Source organism: Amblyomma americanum, chromosome 3 (genome assembly GCF_052857255.1).
Source record: "Amblyomma americanum isolate KBUSLIRL-KWMA chromosome 3, ASM5285725v1, whole genome shotgun sequence".
Taxonomy (NCBI): Eukaryota; Metazoa; Arthropoda; class Arachnida; order Ixodida; family Ixodidae; genus Amblyomma; species Amblyomma americanum.
The window spans coordinates 29,701,164-29,721,362 of NC_135499.1; the positions used below are offsets into that span (position 1 = coordinate 29,701,164).

A 20,199-nucleotide genomic window follows, 5' to 3' on the forward strand; every position below is an offset into this window, starting at 1 on the left:
GTGCCATGGAGGCAGTGGAGCTCGTCTTCGAGCAATGGCAGGTAATGTGTCCAGTACTCCGAGGTTTTGACACATCTCTTCAAAACGCAGGAGGAGTGGCCTGATAGCTTGTGGTTTGTTGTTAAAAAGTGTTCTTGATGGGCACTTTGTGACTATGGGGTAACATAGGTGTTTGGGAAGCGAACGGATTTTTAAAACGTACGAGCACGTGAGCATGGTTCTTCGGTCCTCGAGTGACGGTTCGTTGGTTTCTACATAAAGACTTAATTGGTGATGTCCTGTAAGCACCAGTGGAGAGACGCAAACCCAAGTTATGCACTGTATCTAGTCGTTTAAGGTATGATGGTCTCGCTGACCCATACACTATACATCCATAATCAAGGGTAGAGCGTACTACAGAGCGGTAAATTTTTAGAAGGCATGTCCTGTCGGCACCCCAATGTTTTCGTGACAGTACTTTGAGTATGTTGAGGGATCGGGAGGCTTTCTTTTTCAGTGCATTTATATGAGGCAGGAAAGTGAGCTTTTTGTCAAAGGTTACGCCTAGGAATTTGTGCTCATTTTTCACCGGTAGCTGTGTTTTGTTCAGGTGTATAAATGGGTCAGCCTGTAAGCCTCGCTTAATAGAGAAAAGAATGGCCACGGTTTTCTGTGTGGAAAACCGGAAACCGTTCTCGTCTGCCCAGGTCACCAGTTTATCCATTGTCAGCTGTATTTGTCTCTCGCATGTTACCAGGTTTGAAGATGTGCAGGCTATTTGCAGATCGTCAACATAGACGGAATACATAATGGCCTTCGGTATTACTTTGGCTATGGAATTTACTTTAATAACAAACAATGTCGTGCTCAAAATACACCCTTGAGGAACCCCGTTCTCTTGAACGAAGCCCCTGGACACGGTTGATCCTAGGCGCACTTGAAATGAGCGGTCGGAAAGGAAGTCCTTCAGGCAGTTCAAAATCCTGCCACGGATGCCAAGATCTGCTAAGTCACGAAGGATGCCGAACCTCCAGGTGGTGTCGTATGCTTTCTCGAGGTCAAAAAAGACGGCAAGACAGTGCTGTCTGTGTATAAAAGCCTCTCGGACAGTATTTTCCAGGCGAGTTAAGTGGTCTGTTGTTGAGCATGCTTTCTTAAAACCGCACTGATGGATGTCAATAAGCTCAAGAGATTCAATCAGAAAAGTTAGTCTTTTATTCAGCACACTTTCGAATGATTTGGCAAGGCAGCTGGTAAGGGCTATCGGCCTGTAACTAGTAGGGGATGTTGGTTGTTTTCCAGATTTCAGGAATGGAACAATAACTGCTTTCTTCCAGGCTTTCGGCAATCTTCCGAGCACCCACACTTGGTTAAAAAACTTCAAGAGCGCCTCCACAGATTGCTGGGAAAGATGTGCTAGCATTTCGTAATGTATATTGTCAGGGCCAGGTGCTGTCTTTTTTCCGGCCGAGAGAACTTCGTTTATTTCTTGGAGTGTTATTAAACCATTGTACGGTTCTTTTGTGCAGCCCGTTGTTGGAAGTCTATGTTTCTCCACTGCATGTTTATGCTTTAAAAATGTTTCTGTGTAGTGTGAAGAACTAGAAATGTTTGAGAAATGTTCTCCCAAGATGTTTGCCTGTTCCTCTATATTTGTCTGTGTACCTGGAGCTGTTAAGAAAGGAATTGTGTAAGGAGAAAAGCTTCTGTTAAACTTGTGGACTTGTTCCCACATTTTTTTGGACGTAACTGAACTATTTATGCATGATACGTAGCTTCTCCATAATGTTCTTTCGGCATTTCGGCGGATGTACCGAGCTTTTGCTCTCGTCTTTTTAAAGTTGATGAGGTTATCTTGAGTTGGGTATCTTCGAAAAACTCCCCAAGCTTTATTTTGCTTCTTTTTTGCTTCCCGGCATTCCTGCGTGTACCATACCTTGTTGTTTTGTCGTACTATTCCTGACGATTGCGGAATAGCTTGGCACGCAGCATCAATAATGCAGCTTGTAAAAATTTCATTCAGTTCGTCAACGTTAAGACTGTTTGAAAATAATTTCTCCAGGCTAGCCTTTTCTCTAAATAGTTGCCAGTCGGCAAGGTGTAGTTTCCAACGGCGTGGTTTACTAGGGATGACTGATGGTGGTGATGAAAAGTTAATCACTACCGGAAGATGATCGCTTCCGTACGGGTTATCGAGAACATCCCACTTAAAATCGGTAAAAACGGAAGAAGAGCTAAAAGATAAATCTATGCAACTCATTTTTCCTGAGGCTGGAGAGCAATATGTGGGTTTGCCTGTATTGAGTAGGCAAACATTATTGCACAGAATAAAATCTTCTAATATACGGCCCCTAGTGTCTGTCTGTTCACTCCCCCAGAAAGGGGAGTGTGCATTAAAATCCCCAGCTACCAGATATGGCTCTGGTAGCTGATTAAAAAGTGATTCTAGGTCATGAAGTGTTACTGTGAGGTGTGGCTGAAGGTATACTGAACATAAGGTAATTGTTTTAAAGCTAATGACGGTGACTGCAATGGCTTCATAATTCGTCTGCAGCTGGATTTCACGTGTTGCAACACCGCTCTTAACAACGACAGCAACACCTCCAGAGAGCCTATCTGCCTGCTCACGGTCACGGCGAAAGACTTTATAATTCTTAAAAATATTTTTTTGTAAAGGTACCAAATTGGTCTCCTGAAGGCACAGTGCTACAGGAGACATAGAGCGTAGGAGATCTGTTGTATCGCTGTAGTTATTTAAAATTCCACGGCAGTTCCAGTGGATAAGGAACGCCATGATTATTTTAAGGAGGAGTGTTTTGAGACCTCAGGTCCCTCCTTGTTGAGGGCCTGTTATCGTGGTTTTTTCTTTTTTCCGGTCAAGAGAGCCCCGTCGCCGTTGCGACCGAGGCGAGCTTTGACTTGTATCCATCGCCTCCATGGAGGCGCTGGAGTTCCGCGGGGAACCCGCGGGCAGGGGGGTGGTAGACTTCTCCCGAACGGGGGAAGCCTTGCGGGCTGCCGACTTGGAGGACGGCCGGCCCGTTGTTGGGGGTGGCATAGCAGCTCTCGCTGCATCTGCCAGGGGCGCGGATGGCCCTGCCTCAGCCTCACTAGGTGTGAACTGGGCAGGTGCCTGAGACCGGTGTGATGCGCCGCGCCCGCGCACCACATCGGCGAAGTTTGTGTGGGGTGTTAAGGAGAAAGTGCCTTGCGACATTGCATAACGCTTCCTTGCCTCTTTAAAAGTGATATTATCTTTTGTCTTTATTGTAATGATTTCCTTTTCTTTTTTCCAGGCAGGACAAGACCTTGAGTAAGCAGCGTGCTCGCCTTCGCAGTTTGCACAGCGTGGCGCGGCGTCGCAGCCGTCTGATTGGTGGTCATTGGAGGCACATTTAGCACAGGTGTTGCGGCCGCGGCAGCTCTGGGAGCCGTGACCGAACTTCTGGCATTTGAAACAGCGTCTAGGGTTGGGGATATAAGGGCGAACGGAGATTTTTGCATAGCCTACCTCGATTGACTCGGGTAGGGTGCATGAGGCAAACGTCAGGACCAGGTGTTTTGTCGGAATCTCTTTGTTGTCTTTGCGGATTGTAATTCTGTGGACGTTGGTAACATTCTGAGGGTTCAGTCCTTCAAGCATCTCTTCCTCTGTTAGGTGCAGGAAATCATTATCTGAGATGACACCACGTACTGTGTTCAATGATCTGTGCGGTGTAACAGAGACAGGAATATCGCCAAAAGTTTCAATGTTTGCAAGCTTTGAAATCTGAGTTATGTCGAGCAGTTCGAGGAGGAGGTCACCACAAGCCAACTTTGTGACTTTGTACTGAGGGCCCAGGGATTCTGTAAGAACTCTTGAAACAAGGAACGGGGATATTTGTCTGGCTGGCTTTTCTGTTTCTTTACTGTGGACGATGTGGTACTTCGGAAAAGTTGTCTTCTTTTTGCTGAAAAACTGTGTTGTGACATCGGTCCGTCCTCTTTTCAGAGAGCGATCATTATTAAGCAGGGAGGAAGCCATAAAAAATTTTGTTCTTCGGCCTTGGTGCCAGCCGCCCACCATGGAGCCCAACTAGGGGACAGGACAGGAACTTGAAAACAAGTCCTGCCCACGCCAGCTGTACACCATTGCTATAACCGAATATGACGAAACCCAGGATAGTTCGCCACACAGGGTTAACCCTCGCCGCCAGGAAAAAGGAAAAAAACCAAGGAAGGAGGAGGAGACAGGAGAGTTGTAAGAAAGATGATAGGAAAGTAAAAGATGGAGGGGAGGATAAGGAAAAGACGACTGCCGATTTCCCCCGGTCGGGTCAGGCCGGAGGTGCCGTCTACAGGAAGCTGGGGCCAAAGTGGTGTGTTGCCTCCGCCGAGGGGCCTTAAGGGTCCAAACGCTCGGCATCGGCTCAACCACCAGGATCCCCTTTTCCCCGGACACGGCGATGCCACGCACGGCGAGGCGCGGGTGCTCGGGTCCGTGGTGATGCACAGTTCACCATCATCCCCTTGCGGGGATGTCCCTGCGGATGCTCGGGAACCCGCGGTGTCGCCACTCACCGTCGCGACGCCTGCAAGCTGCAGGCGCCCCCCTGCGGGGAGTTATGAAGCTGTTTAAGGACGCTGCTGCGCAGGTGTTGAGGGACCACGAGCAAGAGGTCAGCGCCGTCAGGCCGCATATTGCACCGGTAGAGGACGTTCTCATGGAGCACAAACGGGGCGAGGGACGCATCACAGCGGTTGGCAGTGAGGCGGTCGATGAGGGAACGTAGCGACGAATCCAAGCGCTGTTCTTGCGCAATGTTGCGGAAGGCCGAGATGGATAAGACGCAGGCGTCAGCCTCGCATTCGTTGGAGGAAGGCGGATCGACAGGGTAACGGGACAAGCAATCCGCATCCTGGTGCAAGCGGCCGGACTTGTGGACGACACAAAATGTGTACTCTTGAAGGCGAAGAGCCCAGCGCCCCAGCCGGCCAATAGGGTCTTCGAGCGAAGAAAGCCAGCATAAGGCGTGGTGATCCGTGATAACAGAGAAAGGGTGCCCAAACAAGTAAGGGCGGAATTTTGCAATAGCCCAAACCAGAGCGAGGCATTCCCGCTCGGTGATAGAATAGTTGCGCTCTGACACAGAAAGGAGACGGCTGGCGTACGCAATAACGCGAAGCTTGTTGCGTTGCCGCTGAGCAAGTAGGGCACCAATGCCATGGCCGCTCACATCGGTCCGAAGTTCCGTAGGGGCTGAAGGATCAAAGTGCGCCAACACAGGTGGAGCAGTGAGGGCACTGATAAGGGCTCTGAAGGCGTCAGCTTGGGGGGGTCCCCAAGAGAACGAGATGTCCTTCTTGAGGAGTGTGGTAAGAGGTCGGGCTATTTCCGCAAAGTTCTGGATGAACCGGCGGAAATAGGAACATAGGCCGAGAAAGCTGCGCACATCACCGGAGGAGCGCGGAGTAGGAAATGAACGCACGGCGCGGACTTTGTCGGGGTCGGGTTGGATCCCAGCAGAATCGACCAAGTGGCCAAGGACCTTGAGCTGACGGCGGCCGAAGGTACATTTCTTCGAGTTCAGCTGAAGACCAGCGCGGCGGAAGACGGCAAGGATGGCTGAAAGGCGATGCAGGTGGCTTTGGAATGTGGACGAAAAAACAATCACGTCATCTAGGTAGCAGAGGCATGTCATCCACTTAAAACCGCGCAGTAGGGAGTCCATCATGCGCTCGAAGGTCGCAGGGGCATTGCACAGGCCGAAAGGCATGACTTTAAATTGGTACAGGCCGTCCGGGGTGACAAAGGCGGTTTTCTCCCGATCCCGTTCATCCACAGCGATCTGCCAGTACCCTGAGCGAAGATCGATGGAGGAAAAGTAACTGGCGCCGTGCAAGCAGTCGAGAGCGTCGTCAATTCGGGGCAAAGGGTAGACGTCTTTCTTTGTGACGGCATTCAGATGGCGGTAATCGACGCAGAATCGCCAGGTTTGATCTTTCTTTTTAACAAGCACGACAGGGGACGCCCAAGGACTACTCGAAGGCTCGATGATGTTGCGGGCCAGCATCTTGTCCACCTCTGCCTGAATAACACGGCGCTCTGCGAGGGAGACCCTATAGGGCTGTCCGTGAATAGGGCGGGCTTCGCCGGTGTCAATGTGGTGGGCGACAACAGAGGTTTGACCCAAGGGACGGTCCCCAAAGTCAAAAATATCACTGTAGGAGGACAAAAGGCTGTGAAGAGCTGTAGAATCAGCAGAGGGCAGATCTGCCGCGATCATCCGGGAAATAGAGTCCTCACGGGAGGGTTGTGATGTAGGGACATTGGAGACGGCAGTCGTCGGGTCAGGAGCCAGGACAGAAACTGTGCAATCGGTCAATGGGGACAGATCAGCAAGGGAAATGCCGGTCGGAAGTACCTGAGGGGACAGGCTGAAGTTGAGGACAGGGAGGCAGGTGCAGTTGTTGGTGATGTGGACAATGGTGTGGGGAAAGAGGACATTACGATTCAGAATCACAGCGGTGATAGGGCAGGCGACATAGTCTCCATCAGGGACGGGAGGAGAAGGCGACAGAGGGATGTAGACAGCAGTTTGTGGTGGGAGACGAGCAAACTCGGTGGATTGAAGGCGAGGTGAGCTGGTGGAGTCGTCATTGCACAGGGGCAGATCCAATCGAAGAAGGCCTGAGGAACAGTCAATAAGAGCTGAATGGGTGGTTAAAAAGTCAAGGCCAAGGATTATGTCCTGAGGGCACCGGGTCAGGACGGTGAACAGAACGGGTATATGACGCCCGGCAATGCTGACTCTCGCAGTGCACATTCCAATCACGGCAGCGGGGCTGCCATCGGCGACGCGAACCGTGGACATGGCGGCAGGCGTTACAATTTTCTTCAGACGGCGGCGCAAAGAAGAGCTCAGGACAGACACTTGGGCGCCAGTATCAATGAGGGCAAGGACCGGGACACCATCCACAAGAACATTCAAGAGATTACGTTGGACAGCGGGGGTCAAGAGAGGATTTTCAGGCCGGGTCAATGATGCAGCGTCACTTCCGGGGGCTGCATCGGCTAGTTTTCCGAGAAATGGCGGGAGGTCGAAGGAGAAGGGCTGCGGCATGTGGGAGGAGAACGGGAGCGGCGGTTTAATGGGGAAGGTGAGCGGCTGGACCCACGAGCGTGCGGAGCGGGCTCGTCAGGGAGCGGATCGGGTCGTGGTGTGAAGCGGTGCGGGCCGTAGTCGTTGCGGCGGTCGACAAAGGAGTAGGGGCGAGGTGGCGGGGACCAACGGCTGCGGCAGTGACGGGAGATGTGTCCGACACGAGAGCAGGTAAAACAGATCGGCCTGTCATCAGAGGTACACCATTCGGCAGGATTGCGATATCGGTACCGAGGCGAGAAGCTGCGACTGTAAGTGGCCGCTGCGATCACTGGAGGGCCCGGCTGGCATGAGCGTTCTCCACGACGCGAGGAGAAGGGATGGCCAAGTTCGCAACCTCCTGGCGAACGACGGCTTGGATGAGGGCCAAGGTGTTGTCTGGCAGTGGCAAGGAAGAAACAGCGGGCGTCATCGCCTCCAGTTCGCGGCGCACGATACGGGTTAAGTTAGCCGGGTCGGAAGGCTGCCGCAATGTTGGCAGATCTTCACAGGAGGAGCTAGCAGCAGTGTTCGGCAGCCGGTCAAAACGGTGAGAAATGCGCCGATGTTTGGCTTGCTCGAAACGACGGCACACCTCAAGAACAGAAGCGACCGTGGAACAGTCTTTGCATAGAAGCAGATTAAAGGCATCGTCGGCAATGCCTTTCAGTATGTGGCCAACTCGATCTGCTTCGGACATGTCTTTATCAACTTTACGGCACAAGGCGAGGCCGACTTGTATGTAGGCTATGTATGGCTCGGAGGAAGTTTGGACGCAGGACGCGAGTGCCTTCTTGGCGGCGAGTTGGCGGCCGATGGGTTTTCCGAAGAGGTCGCGGAGCTTCTGCTTACATATGTCCCATGAGGTCAAGTCATATTCGTGGGTTTCGAACCACACTCTCGCGGTGCCGGTCAGGTAAAATATCACATTATCGAGCAGCAGCGTTGGATCCCACCTGTTGTGCGTGCTGACGCGTTCGTAAAGGGCCAGCCAGTCGTCCACATCAATGTCGTCTGTGCCACAGAACGTGCCCGGTTCGCGGTGGTGGGCGACGATGACCGCTGGCGGTGTTGACGGAGAGGGAGATGGCTCGGACTCGGTAGACATGTTGGCGAGACGGCGGCCACGACGGAGAGCCAGCTTGAGGTCGGGGATCGAATTTAGCAACCTCCACCAAATGATACGTGGCGGCTAGAAGCAGCAGTAGAAAGAGCAGGGGTAACCTGCTACGCAAGGAACCGATGGCTTGGAGTAGACTCTCAGCACACAAGCGCGCACCTCAGCGTCGTCTTCGTTACCAACCACTTCGTCGTCCTCCCAGCGTCCGTAGCAGTATGTTCCACATCACTTTCATCACAGTGGCTGAGTGATCATCATCATTAGCCTGACTACGCCCACTGCAGGGCAAAGGCCTCTCCCGTGTCTCTCCAATTAACCTTGTCCTTTGCCAGCTGGGACCACCATATGCCTGCAAACTTAGCCCTTTTTGAAAAGCTCAGCATACCGATCATAATGTTTAAAGCAGCAACCGCAGCCCAAAAAGAGTGCCATGACACAAGGAAATGTTAAAGACCCTTTTTTTCCTCAGCAAGGCCACAGGATTGTGCCCTTTGGGAAATTGGTGAGTAGGCAGCATCACAGGGGTACACCAGGCACCTCCCGCAAATGGCCACCGCAGCTTATCTAGACTCTCCTATCTCTCTCTCTCCCTTTCTGTGTGCGTGTGTGCGTGTGCGTGTGTGCATGCACATGCGTGCGTGCCTGTCGACACTCGATAATACTCATAAAAGATGACGTACTCATGCAGCTTTGCAGCTGGCGTTTAAATTAATGATTGGTTGCACGAGGTTGCTCAGCAAGAGCAACCTGGATCGCACAAATCCCACCTAGGGACCTATGAATGTTAAGTAGAGAAAGCCCAATTCTGCATATATGGGTATTAACCAATTAGCTGTCGCGTCATACCCTTAAAGGGGCTCTGAAACACCTTCTGAGGAGAGGACATCAACTTGCTCAATCATTGCACTGTGTTGTCACGAACGCCTGCGCCAAATAATACACTTCTACAAGCAGCAGAGAACCCACAATCGCGCGCGAAAGTTGGCGAGCCCTTTCCGGTGACTTTCTCATACTCGCACCCTCCTCCGTCGCTCTCATCTACGTATACTTGTTGAGGGATGGCTATTGGTAAGATTCTTTCAGACGTTGGGCAGCTGCCAAGGGCGCGGCCAATAAGCCACGTTGCTCCGGCGGGTCAGGAAGCTCTCCCCCGGAGGTGGGGCCGGCAGAGGAGTGCGCCAACCTTCCAATGTGCAACAAAAAGTGACGAGAGGAAAGGAAAAGGCACGAAGACGCTTAAATTCAAAATTTGACTACAGATAACTCTGCTTCTACAAAGTGCATTAAAAAATTCTTCTTGGACAATATTCGTGAAGTGGTGTGCTTTAACATTCCAGGTATACCGCAACTTTATTAGAGCCCCTTTCAAAGCCCCTTTAAGGTGGAATGGGGGCCACGGTACGGTGGCAACTGTCACCGTACTGTGTCATACAGTCCATCCAGGATTGTTTTCATAAAGTGTACCCTATGTGGGGAACCTAAACTAGATTGCACTCACATTATGGTTCAATGCTCCACCCTCCAGCCACTTGGCAACTCTCAGACTTTGAGCGATGGAGGCTGCGGCGGTGTCCAGCCTGACCCAGCCGCTCAAAAGCGGCTGGCGGGCTAGGCTTTGGGAGTCGCTGGGAAGCACCAGCTTCCTGTCACAACACGTAGCCAACAGCCAACCCTTCATTAGTATGTACCCGTCTTAAGGCATCCAATACTGCAATAAAGTTTTCCATTACCACCACCACCTTCACGAATTCAGTGCACAGGTCAGAAAAGGGTGTGGCGGCAGCGTTGCGGCGGCTACGTAGCCATGCAGAGGTAGAATTGCCAGCTGCGTGGCATCGCATCACATCATGCCGCACGGTGACTGGGTTCACAAAGTGAGCGGGTGGGCTTACACTTTCTCACACGTAAGCAGTCCTAAGTGTCTCTGCCATCTTTTGAACCCCAAATTAGGATACTAGCCAGGAAGTTCCGAAACTTGCGCATACGCAGTCTTATTTGATTACAAAGGAGATGTATCATCAAAGCCACCTTTCTAGAAGTCCTAACAGATACAGCTGTTCAATCAGCCTCATGATGTCATCATGAAAGCTGACCGCAAATGTCACTGAGGTAATATGCACTGCAGTCTTCCCAGCACAAGTATATAACAATGCATTTCAGATAAACAAAATGAAAGCTCACTAACTAAAGGAGTGCATTTACAAAAAAATGACTTGTATATCCGCTCTGACAAGTACAAGCAAGCGTGAGGTGTGCACAAAGAGAGCAAACTCTTTATGGTGTATCAGTATATAGGCAGCTGACTGACACTGTTAGCCGCTCTTTTCCTAATGCAGTACACGTCTTCCGGTTCCCCTGCTATGTGGTCCTAGCTACAGCATGATGGTGTCATGCAGAGAAGGTGCAAAAATGCCCTTGCAACATTGTGTCAATAAGAATCTTTCCGAGGAATGATATGTTCACAAAGCCTTGTACTAAGGCACTGGCCAGCCTCACCAATACATGTCAAACCGCAGTTCAGTGGTAACTCCTGCATTGCACCCTTTCTGCAGCTCGTATACTGCCTACCGTACAATGCATTCTTTCGGTTGAATTCTTCACTTTTCTCTGCACAACTCCACAGCCACATACACAGTTTATTAGCGACTGATAAAAAATAGCCCTGAAGTCATATCTTGAAGCAATCTGCTTTAGCCGCTGCAATAGCTGGTGCACATAGGGTATGATCCCTTTTTTTTCCCTTAGGTTCGGCAATGACATGCATAGGACGCTTATCTTGTTATCTTGGGAACTGAGAAGCTCTGACAGTACTGGTACAGCCATGGCTGTACCAGTACTGTCACTGAGCATTCGAAAGGGCAGAAGGAATGAACGAAAGGTGGCACTGGTGACAATTTAGTTATGAGCAAGCGCTATATACCAATTAAAACCACAGAGCGCAAGACAACAAGAAACGAAACTGCTCAATTAGTGCTGGCGTTGATCTGAATCCCAATCGGGGTAACCAGTGGGGAAAATTTTTTTTTCCGAATACCATGCCGGTGGAAAATTTTCAATATGAAAAGCTACAGCTTTCGCTTCAGTTCCAGGTTTGATCTGAGGTTCCGTGTCACTTTCAGCTGCAGGTTCAACTTCAGATTCACCTTTAGTCTCAGTGACAGCTTCGCAACAGTTTCAGAACGATTTTCCCCAGTGTTTTCCGAGAAACGGCAGCCAAGATCATTTCATGCTTACAAAGGAGAGCAACAAACATAGCACGCTTTTGTTCCAATCTAATCAATGTGGGTAGTCCAGTCAAATGTTGCAGTTAATATTACACCATGGAACTTGACCTTTGCAACTGAACAACTAGTTTGCATCAGATTGGTTTAATGTGAAGGAGCTGTGCAGTTCTTCTTGGTTGTGAATTGTATATGTATATGATAGCATATTGCTGAGTTTCATCCTCTTCCATGCATAACATAACAAGAATTCTAAGCTGCCTCAGTTTGTACTACAATCATGTCCATTCGAGTGTCACAGGACAACACAAAACAGCCTTTGGTGCACAGCCGAACCATGGGCGGAGTGCCCACAGGAAGATCATAAATGAAAACAGTTCCAAAGACCCAACGACACAGCCTTGTGGCATGCCTGCTAAACCAAAACACAGTCACATGTAGAAGAAAACAAGACTGAGTGGTGAGGTAAGAAAGTTTGTATGGCTTAGACAGAGCTAGTGCAAGACAGAACTGGAAGACATCTTTGCCTAGTAACGGAATGGCCTGGGCTTTTGAGACCAGTACTGAAAAATCATTAAATCTCAGTAGCCCTTATTCATTTGTTCCCCACAACGTCCCAGGTCTCCCTGCTTACTGCAGCTGTTTACAATGAGTGCATTTTGCCCTAATGTCGAAATGCGAGCCGAGCCCCCCTCGCGGCCAACTTGTTAGCAGAGGAACTTGCAGCGGAAGCGAGGCGACGTGTCCTCAAACGCGCGCTGCTTAGTACGAGCTTGCCTCCCTACTTCGGCTGCCCTCTCCCGTTGTTCGACCGAGTATGAATTTATTGCAAGAGTCAACGCTGAGCACGGGATAAGTCATGAAATGAGCCTTTTGAACTGAACCGAATCACAAAAACAAGGCAATCAATGGTGTTTTACATTAACTACAGCACAGCAAAGGAAATGCCCCAAGCACTTGACAGCCGTGCTGCGAAGGCCGCTTCGAGAGACACGGCCACGGGCGCGGCCCAGCGGCGAACGTGCCCAACGCAGTGCGCGCGTCGCCGTTCACGCGCTGCGCTGGCTTACCTGCGTGCACGATGTCGCGCAGGTCGTACTTGTTGGCGTAGGCCGGCAGCTCTTTCAACTTGCGTCCGTTCAACCTCAGCTCGCCGGTGTGCTGGGCATCCTCGAAGAGCCGCTCCAAGGCGCGCGTGAGCTGGGCGCTGCTGGAAGCAGGCTGCGACGCCAAGGCTGTCGCCATCCCGTCGTCCGCATGTTCAGCTGGGCCGACTTGAGCAGGCTCGAAGCACGCGCGCGAGCGACGCTTACCGAACGCAAACCATTGCCACGGTTGGGCTCCGCGCCCTAGAGATCACAAAGCGCTTGACGGCGGACAGAGAAACTGAGAAGGGCGTCGATATAGCCGAAGTGGTCAGATCAATTTACGAAACTACTGGCGGTTGGGCTTAATTTGCAGACTTTGCATTAACCAGCGGTTTGTTCGGCCAGTCAGATGGTTCTAAGCTGAGTCTCTAAAAGAACCGCATTGCGCGTTTGTAGACGCCGCTATAACTCCAGTGGGAGGCGCCTGAACGGACGCTAAATATGCGCCAAAACGTGTTTGCCACTAGAGACCTCTAGGCCTATGATGCCAGTCAGCTTTCGCTGCTTAATGCCAAGTCTGCAAATTTAGCTCTTCTATTTTTTTTTTCTAGTTTCAATTTCAGAAACGAGTTTGGCCAACGATTCCTTACGCAGCCGCCTCTATCGCGTGTGCCGTTTCTTTTTTACCGCCTTCTCTTGACCAAGACCTACTGAACACAAGCGTTTGCGGGTCGGTAGGCTGGAAACGCTGATTAGTCAAAAAATATGACGTCACGTTTATAACGTCAAAGTCACGTGACGTTTAATGACGTCATGTCCGGATGGAGACACGTTTTTTTCTAGGTTTTTCTCGGAATTCCCCACGTTTTTCCAACGCGCGCGGGATAAAAAAAAAAGCGCATCTTGCACGTGTCTCTAGTTAAGCTAACTGCGCCGCTGATTCCGCATTGACTATTCCTGCTGAAGAGGCTCCAGGGAAGTCTGCCCTGTCTGCGTTTGATTCTGTTTATTTGTTTATTCGTTTTGCCCAGCGGTACGCGAGTGCATGCATCTATTGGTGAATTCCAATCGTAGGCCCGGAGCGGTCTGCACGCTCTCTGACAGAGCGCCTGATTCCGGCGCAGAGCGCGCGACCTGAAATTGCGATTAAAGTACACTTGCTCTGGCCAGAGCATGTAGGTGGCGCTCGCGAACTGCTGGAATGGTGAAAGAGAATGGACATACCAAATTAACTCGGTTACTGGATCTAGAGCTAACTAAGGTGCGAGTAAAGCTAAAAGAGAAAAGATGCAAACCCAAGATTTGGTGGGATGAGGAGGTCAACAGGGCAATAGAAAAGCGCAAGGAAGCATCCAGGGAACACAGATATTCCAAGAAGAGGGGGGAACCAAAACCCGAAGTAGACAGAAAATGGGATACCTTCATAAAGTGTAGAAGGGACGCATCCTATTTGATTAATGAGAAAATTAGAAGAAAGGGTGCCCAATGGATGTCAAAAGTAAATAAAAAGGATAGAAAAGCAGCCCACAAATTTTGGAAACATCTAAATGCAATGAGTAATAAAACTAGGCTAGAACAAAGGTTTATTTTTACAGATGAGGGTATTCAACTAGAAGGGGATGAAGCAATAAAACACATAGGAACAAGGATGACGGAAAAATTTTCAGCAAAGCACGTGGTACATAATTTATCGAAGGAGGATAGACCGGTTACAGCAATAGCTTCACTTGAGCAAGGAGAGTGGGAAAGGGCAGAGAAGAAGGTTCCTAGTGGCACATCAACAGGACCAGATGGTATCCCGATTATGTTGATAAAGAAGTTAGGACCAAAATCCAAGCAAACATTAATACAGGTAGTGAACAAAATGATAGTGGATGAGAAAGTCCCCGATGAATGGCGATTAAGTAGAATGAACATGATATATAAGGAAAAGGGGGACAAAGCAGACGTAAGTAACTACCGCCCCATAACAGTGACATCTGTGGTTTACAGGGTGGTGATGCAAATTATAAAGGATAAACTGCAGGCTTGGGCGGAGAACGAGGGGGTGTGAGGGGAACTACAGAATGGGTTCCGGAAACAAAGAAGGTTGGAGGACAATCTATTTTCATTGACACAGTGTATAGAAATTGCGGAAAAGGAACATAGGCCCTTATTGCTAGCATTTCAGGATATTAAGGGAGCCTATGACAACGTTACTCAGGAGCATTTGTGGGACATACTGGGCAGATTGGATGTGAAAAATGGAGTAATTAATCTTTTAAAAGATATATAGAGAGGTAAAAGAGTGCTCATAACATGGGAAAAAATGTATCAGGGCCTGTAGAGATACAGCGGGGGCTTAGACAAGGATGTCCTCTGTCCCCTTTGTTGTTCATGTTGTACCTGCAAGGTTTGGAGACCAAGCTAGAGGGGAGCGGACTAGGCTTCAACCTATCTTTTTTCAAGCAAGGGGAATTGATTAAACAGACATTACCGGGACTAATATACGCGGACGATATAGTGATAATGGCTGACAACAAGGAAGACCTGCAGAAGTTGTTAGACATATGCAGTACAGAGGGAGATAGATTAGGCTTCAAGTATAGTAAGGAAAAATCTGCAGTCATGATATTTAATGAAGAGGGCGGCGAGCATAGAATACAGGAGTTCGTGCTAAAAGTAGTGAATGAGTACAAGTATCTTGGGGTGTGGATAAATAACAGTGTTGAGTATCTGACAGAGGATGAAAAATATGTAATGAATAAATCTAGTAGGAATGCAGCTGTCATGAAAAATAGGGCACTGTGGAATTACAATAGGTATGAGGTGGTAAGAGGGATCTGGAAAGGGGTGATGGTCCCTAGCCTGACCGTCGGTAATGCGGTCCTGTGTATGAGGCCAGATGTTCAAGCAAGGCTGGAAATTAGGCAACGGGGAGTAGGGAGGTTAGCTTTGGGAGCACATGGCAATACACCAAATCAGGGGGTACAGGGTGATATGGGATGGGCGTCTTTCGAGAGCAGAGAGGCTAGCAGTAAGATAGCATTTGAGGAACGATTGAGAAAGATGGAGGAAAAGCGGTGGGCTAGGAAAGTTTCCAGATACCTGTATATAAAGAATGTTGACACGAAATGGAGAAAGCGAACTAGAAAATTGACAAGCAAATATCTGGACAGCAGTAACGGGGCAAATCAGCAATTATCGGTTAAGAAAAAGGTTAAAGGAACAGAGAGAGCTTTGTGGAAAACAGGGATGCTGACGAAATCGGCACTGGAAGCATACCGGACCTTTAAACAGGAAATTGTCAAAGAAAATATCTATGATAATTGTAGGGGAAGTTCTTTGTTGTTTGAGGCCAGGACTGGAGTTTTGCGGACTAAGACGTATAGAGTCATGTTGTGTCTGCACTTCATTTATTGCACAACTAAGAACATGGTACAATACTGACACACAACATTGAAGCCATGCCGCCGGCACCCCCACACACGCGTCAATAAGCACGCATGCAGCTTGTGTCCACAGTTGCCAACACACGCACGGTACGCCGCTGCTTCTGGCACACAACACTTCCTCCCTTGTAATTTTTTTTACAAGTCCAGTTTCGATGGTGGTCGACGTACCCTCACTGGGCGACCTGTGATAGGATCAGGGAGGCTCACGGGAACTGCTACCCGAGGAGTATTAAGTTTGTCTTCTGGTGCACTCACACATGGATCACGTCGAGGTGATTCAGATTTGTTTTCATCTGGAACACAAGCAGGTGATGTCTCGCTGTCCGGGGAGGTTTGCATACTGGGTAGGAATTCAGGTTCCGAATCCAGATGGCGTTTGTCGTCGGTGTGACCCTTGCGCAGTTGATCAGTGTGACGTTTCCAGGTTGTTCCCGCAACTTCCACTTCATATGATAGAGGCCCTGTTCTGGTTGCGATTGTTCCGGGCACCCATTTACTTGTACCCCTATAGGAGCGCACAGAAACTTCTTCCCCCTCAGAAAAGGAGCGCTGAGGCTTACTTGGTTGAGATGACCCTTGTTTCTCATACGTACGTCCACCGGGTTGTGGGCGTAATAGTGCCAGTCGAGTGCGTAGCTCGCGCCCGAGATAAAGGTTTGCTGGTGTCTCACCAGTAGCACAGTGGGGTGTCGTACGGTATGCCAAAAGGAAGTTTGTCAACTTCTTGATGATGGATCCCTCTCCTTTCATGGCCTTCATACTGTGCTTGAAGGACTGCACGAACCTTTCTGCGAGACCGTTCGTCGCCGGGTGATATGGCGCGCTAAATGTGTGTCGCACACCATTCTGCATGAGAAAGGTCCGAAGCTCTTCCGATGTGAATTGAGGACCATTGTCCGTGACAATGCGTTCTGGAATGCCGTGAGATGCAAACATAACGCGCAGTGCATCCACGGTACACTCTGCCGTAGTTGAACTCATCACATGTATTTCAGGCCATTTTGAGAATGAGTCAACAGCGATAAGAAACATTTTGCCCAGGAATGGCCCTGCAAAGTCTGAATGAACTCGGCGCCATGGTCCACTCGGCACTTCCCACGGGTGCAGAGAGACCTTTGGTGGCATGTTGCTCTCGCTGGAGCACCCTGCACATTTCTTAGTGATGGCTTCGATATCGGTGTCAACAGATGGCCACCACACAAACGAACGTGCAAGCGCTTTCATTTTCATAGTGCCTTGATGTCCAGAGTGCAGGTCGTTGAGGACTGTTTCTCGCAATACAGCTGGAATGACAGTTCTTATGCCCCAAACAATGATGCCGTGGTGTAAAGAGAGTTCATCTCTACGCCTGTACAATGGAAGGATTTCGTTGTCTTGTTTGCACGAGTCCCACCCGTTCAAAACATGGTAGCGGACTCTCGATAGCAGACGGTCACGCTCTGTGGCTTGTCTGACTTGATGAGCTATTACAGGTAGTTGCTCCATTTGGTTCAGGTAGAAAAGTTCAGCTTCATCTGGTTTATCTTCAGGACTGTCCGGAAGAGGAAGGCGTGACAATGTATCTGCATTGGCATTATCCGATGACTTGCGGTACTGAATCTCGTAGTCGAGCCCAGCTAGAAACAAGGCATAACGTTGAATGCGTGCAGCTTGCATCGCAGGAACACTGCTGGTTGGGCCAAAGATATGTGTCAGAGGCTGATGATCTGTGATCAGCTTGAAGTGTCTTCCATACAGGTATGCATAGAACTTTTGTATACCCCAGACAATGGCTAGTGCTTCTTTATCTATCTGAGAGTACTGCTTTTCCGAAGCCTTCAAGGTTCGAGATGCAAATGCGATGGGTCTTTCACTCCCATTAGGCATTTTGTGCGAAAGGACTGCTCCGAGTCCGTGGGGGCCAGCATCACATGCTAGACATACTTCCAGGTTCGGGTTGTAGTACACAAGGACAGTTTCTGAGGCTATAATCTTCTTTGCTTGCTGAAATGCCACCTCACATTCTTTTGTCCACTTCCATGGTGATGATTTCTCCAGAAGTGCATGCAGTGGTCTGAGAAGATTAGCACTGTCTGGAATAAACTTCCCGTAATAGTTCACAAGGCCAAGGAATGACCTCAACTCAGACGTGGACTTGAGTGTAGGGGCACGTATCACTGCCTTGATCTTGTCCTCTGTCTTGTGTAACCCGGTCCTATCGAGCTTGTAACCACAGTATGTTACGGAGTCTTCAAAGAACGAACATTTCTGGAGGTTAGCTCTGAGCCCATACTCTTGCAGTCTTCTGAGCACTAGCTCTAGGTTCTTGAGATGAGAATCTTCTGACTCACCAGAGACAAGAATGTCATCTTGAGTAGCATGGCACATTGGGATTCCCTGCAGGATTTGATCTATTGTTCTCTGCCACACAGCTGGCGCAGAAGAGATGCCAAAAATCATTCTGTTGTACTGATACAGCCCTTTTTCTATGTTGATGGTCAAGAGCGGCTTGGACTCATCGTCTACTTCCATTTGTAGGTAGGCTTGTCTCAGATCTATCTTTGAAAACTTCTGTCCTCCTGCTAACTTTGCAAAGATGTCCTCAATGCGGGGTAAGGGATACTGGTCCACCACCAAGTGAGGGTTGATTGTGGTTTTGAAGTCTCCACATATGCGGACAGTTCCATTTGCTTTCACTACAGGCACTATGGGCGTGGCCCAATCACTGTGATTCACTTTTGTCAGGATGCCGACTGCTTCCAACATCTCAAGCTCAGTGTTCACTTTCTCCTTCAAGGCATAGGGCACCTGTCGTGGCCTGCAGAACTTCGGTTGCACACCACTTCGAAGACGCAGTTTCAGTTTGATGTGCTTGAGTTTTCCAAAGCTATCATCGAAGACGTCCCTGTGTTCTGCGAGGATCTTGTTCAGTTGATCTGCACGTGGCCCCAGTTGGTTGTCGATCCTCAATACACTGCTCAGCTCGAGAAGGTTGAAACGATTAATCCAGTCTCTTCCAAAGAGCGGAGGTCCTGGAGTGTCGACTACAAAGAACTGCACGCGTTGCGTTGACTTCCCAAACGTGACATTGGCTGTTGCCACACCGTTAGGGCTGAAGGCTTGACCAGTCAGCGTCTTGAACCGTACTGAAGTTCCCTCCAGAGGCAGATGAGGGAGATGCGCTTCGTACGTGGTTCTTGGCACAAGAGAATACTTGGATCCAGTGTCCATCTCCATTTCCAATGTGTGCCCTTCGATCTGCGGCTTCAGCCAGATCGGACTGCTTTTGTTACCATCGTCGACATGTGCCAGAAGTTCAAATGCATCACTGTCTTGTTCAATGGCATGCACTTGACTTTTTGAAGCCTGCCTATTCTTGCAAGTAAGGCTTGACCGGCGTGGTGCTCCATTGGCGTCGCTTGACTTGCTTTTACACGCGGTACTAATGTGGCCAACTTTATTGCACTTGTGGCAACACTTGTGAAAAACTTGCATTTCGACGGTGGATGCCCCTTGCGGTCACACCTGTAACATCGTCGTGCTTCCTTCTCGACATGAGCCACGGAAGCCGGCACTTCTTCCCTGCTTTTGAATTCGGCGATGTCCTTCACGGCAAGTTCATGTGCTACTGCTTCGTCAAGGGCGTGCTCTAGCGTAACCTTTTTTGCGGTTAGCAATCTCTGCCGGACTTGCACGTAGCGAAGACCGCACACAAATTTATCCCGCAGTGCCTGGTCCAAAAATGACCCAAAGTTGCAGTTCTGTGAAAGCCGCCGCAGTTCTGCCATATATTCGTTAGCAGACTCACCTCTCTGAAGTCTCTTGTAGAACCGATGTCGCTCAGACATTTCAAGAGGCACAGGTGAAAAGTAGTCTCCCAGGTACTTTTTAATGTCTGCGTACGTTTTCTCTGAGGGTTTGTTCGGCGTGGTCAGCTTGCGAAGGATAGCGTAAGTTTTCGCTCCCATGCTTGTAATTATAGCCGCTACCTTCTTCTCTTCCGGTAAGCTGTTGAGCGCGAAGTATTCGTCCGCCCTTTCTATATACGACGACCAGTCTTCAACAGTGTCATCGAAACTGTCGAGCTTACCGATTAGCGCTGCTTGAGCTGCCATTGTTCTCCCGCCCAGCGTAGGGCTCGCAGAGTTAGGCCTGACACTTCGTGTTTGTCAATGCTCTTCTTGCGGCTGCCAGTTACTGTCGCTTGATGTGGTGATCTTCAGGCCGTTCTTGGAGCGTTCTTGATCCCGTCCTCGT

At 49.6% G+C, this 20,199-nt stretch overlaps 1 protein-coding gene across 10 annotated transcripts in view; it reads right to left on the reverse strand.

Moving 5' to 3' along the window:
* Nucleotides 1-13,077, reverse strand: part of Lrch (Leucine-rich-repeats and calponin homology domain protein) — a 314,440-nt gene extending 301,363 nt beyond the window's left edge. For 3 of the 10 annotated variants that reach the window (XM_077657191.1, XM_077657193.1, XM_077657192.1), the window contains exon 1: nucleotides 12,512-13,068. In XM_077657191.1, the coding sequence (XP_077513317.1) occupies nucleotides 12,512-12,686 (175 nt within the window). In that variant the 5' untranslated portion in view covers nucleotides 12,687-13,068. Of the gene's footprint in view, nucleotides 1-12,511 lie in introns of all 10 variants that reach the window. The other 7 variants (XM_077657196.1, XM_077657188.1, XM_077657195.1 and 4 more) reach the window with 7 other exon arrangements.
* Between the last annotated feature and the right edge of the window lie 7,122 nt (nucleotides 13,078-20,199).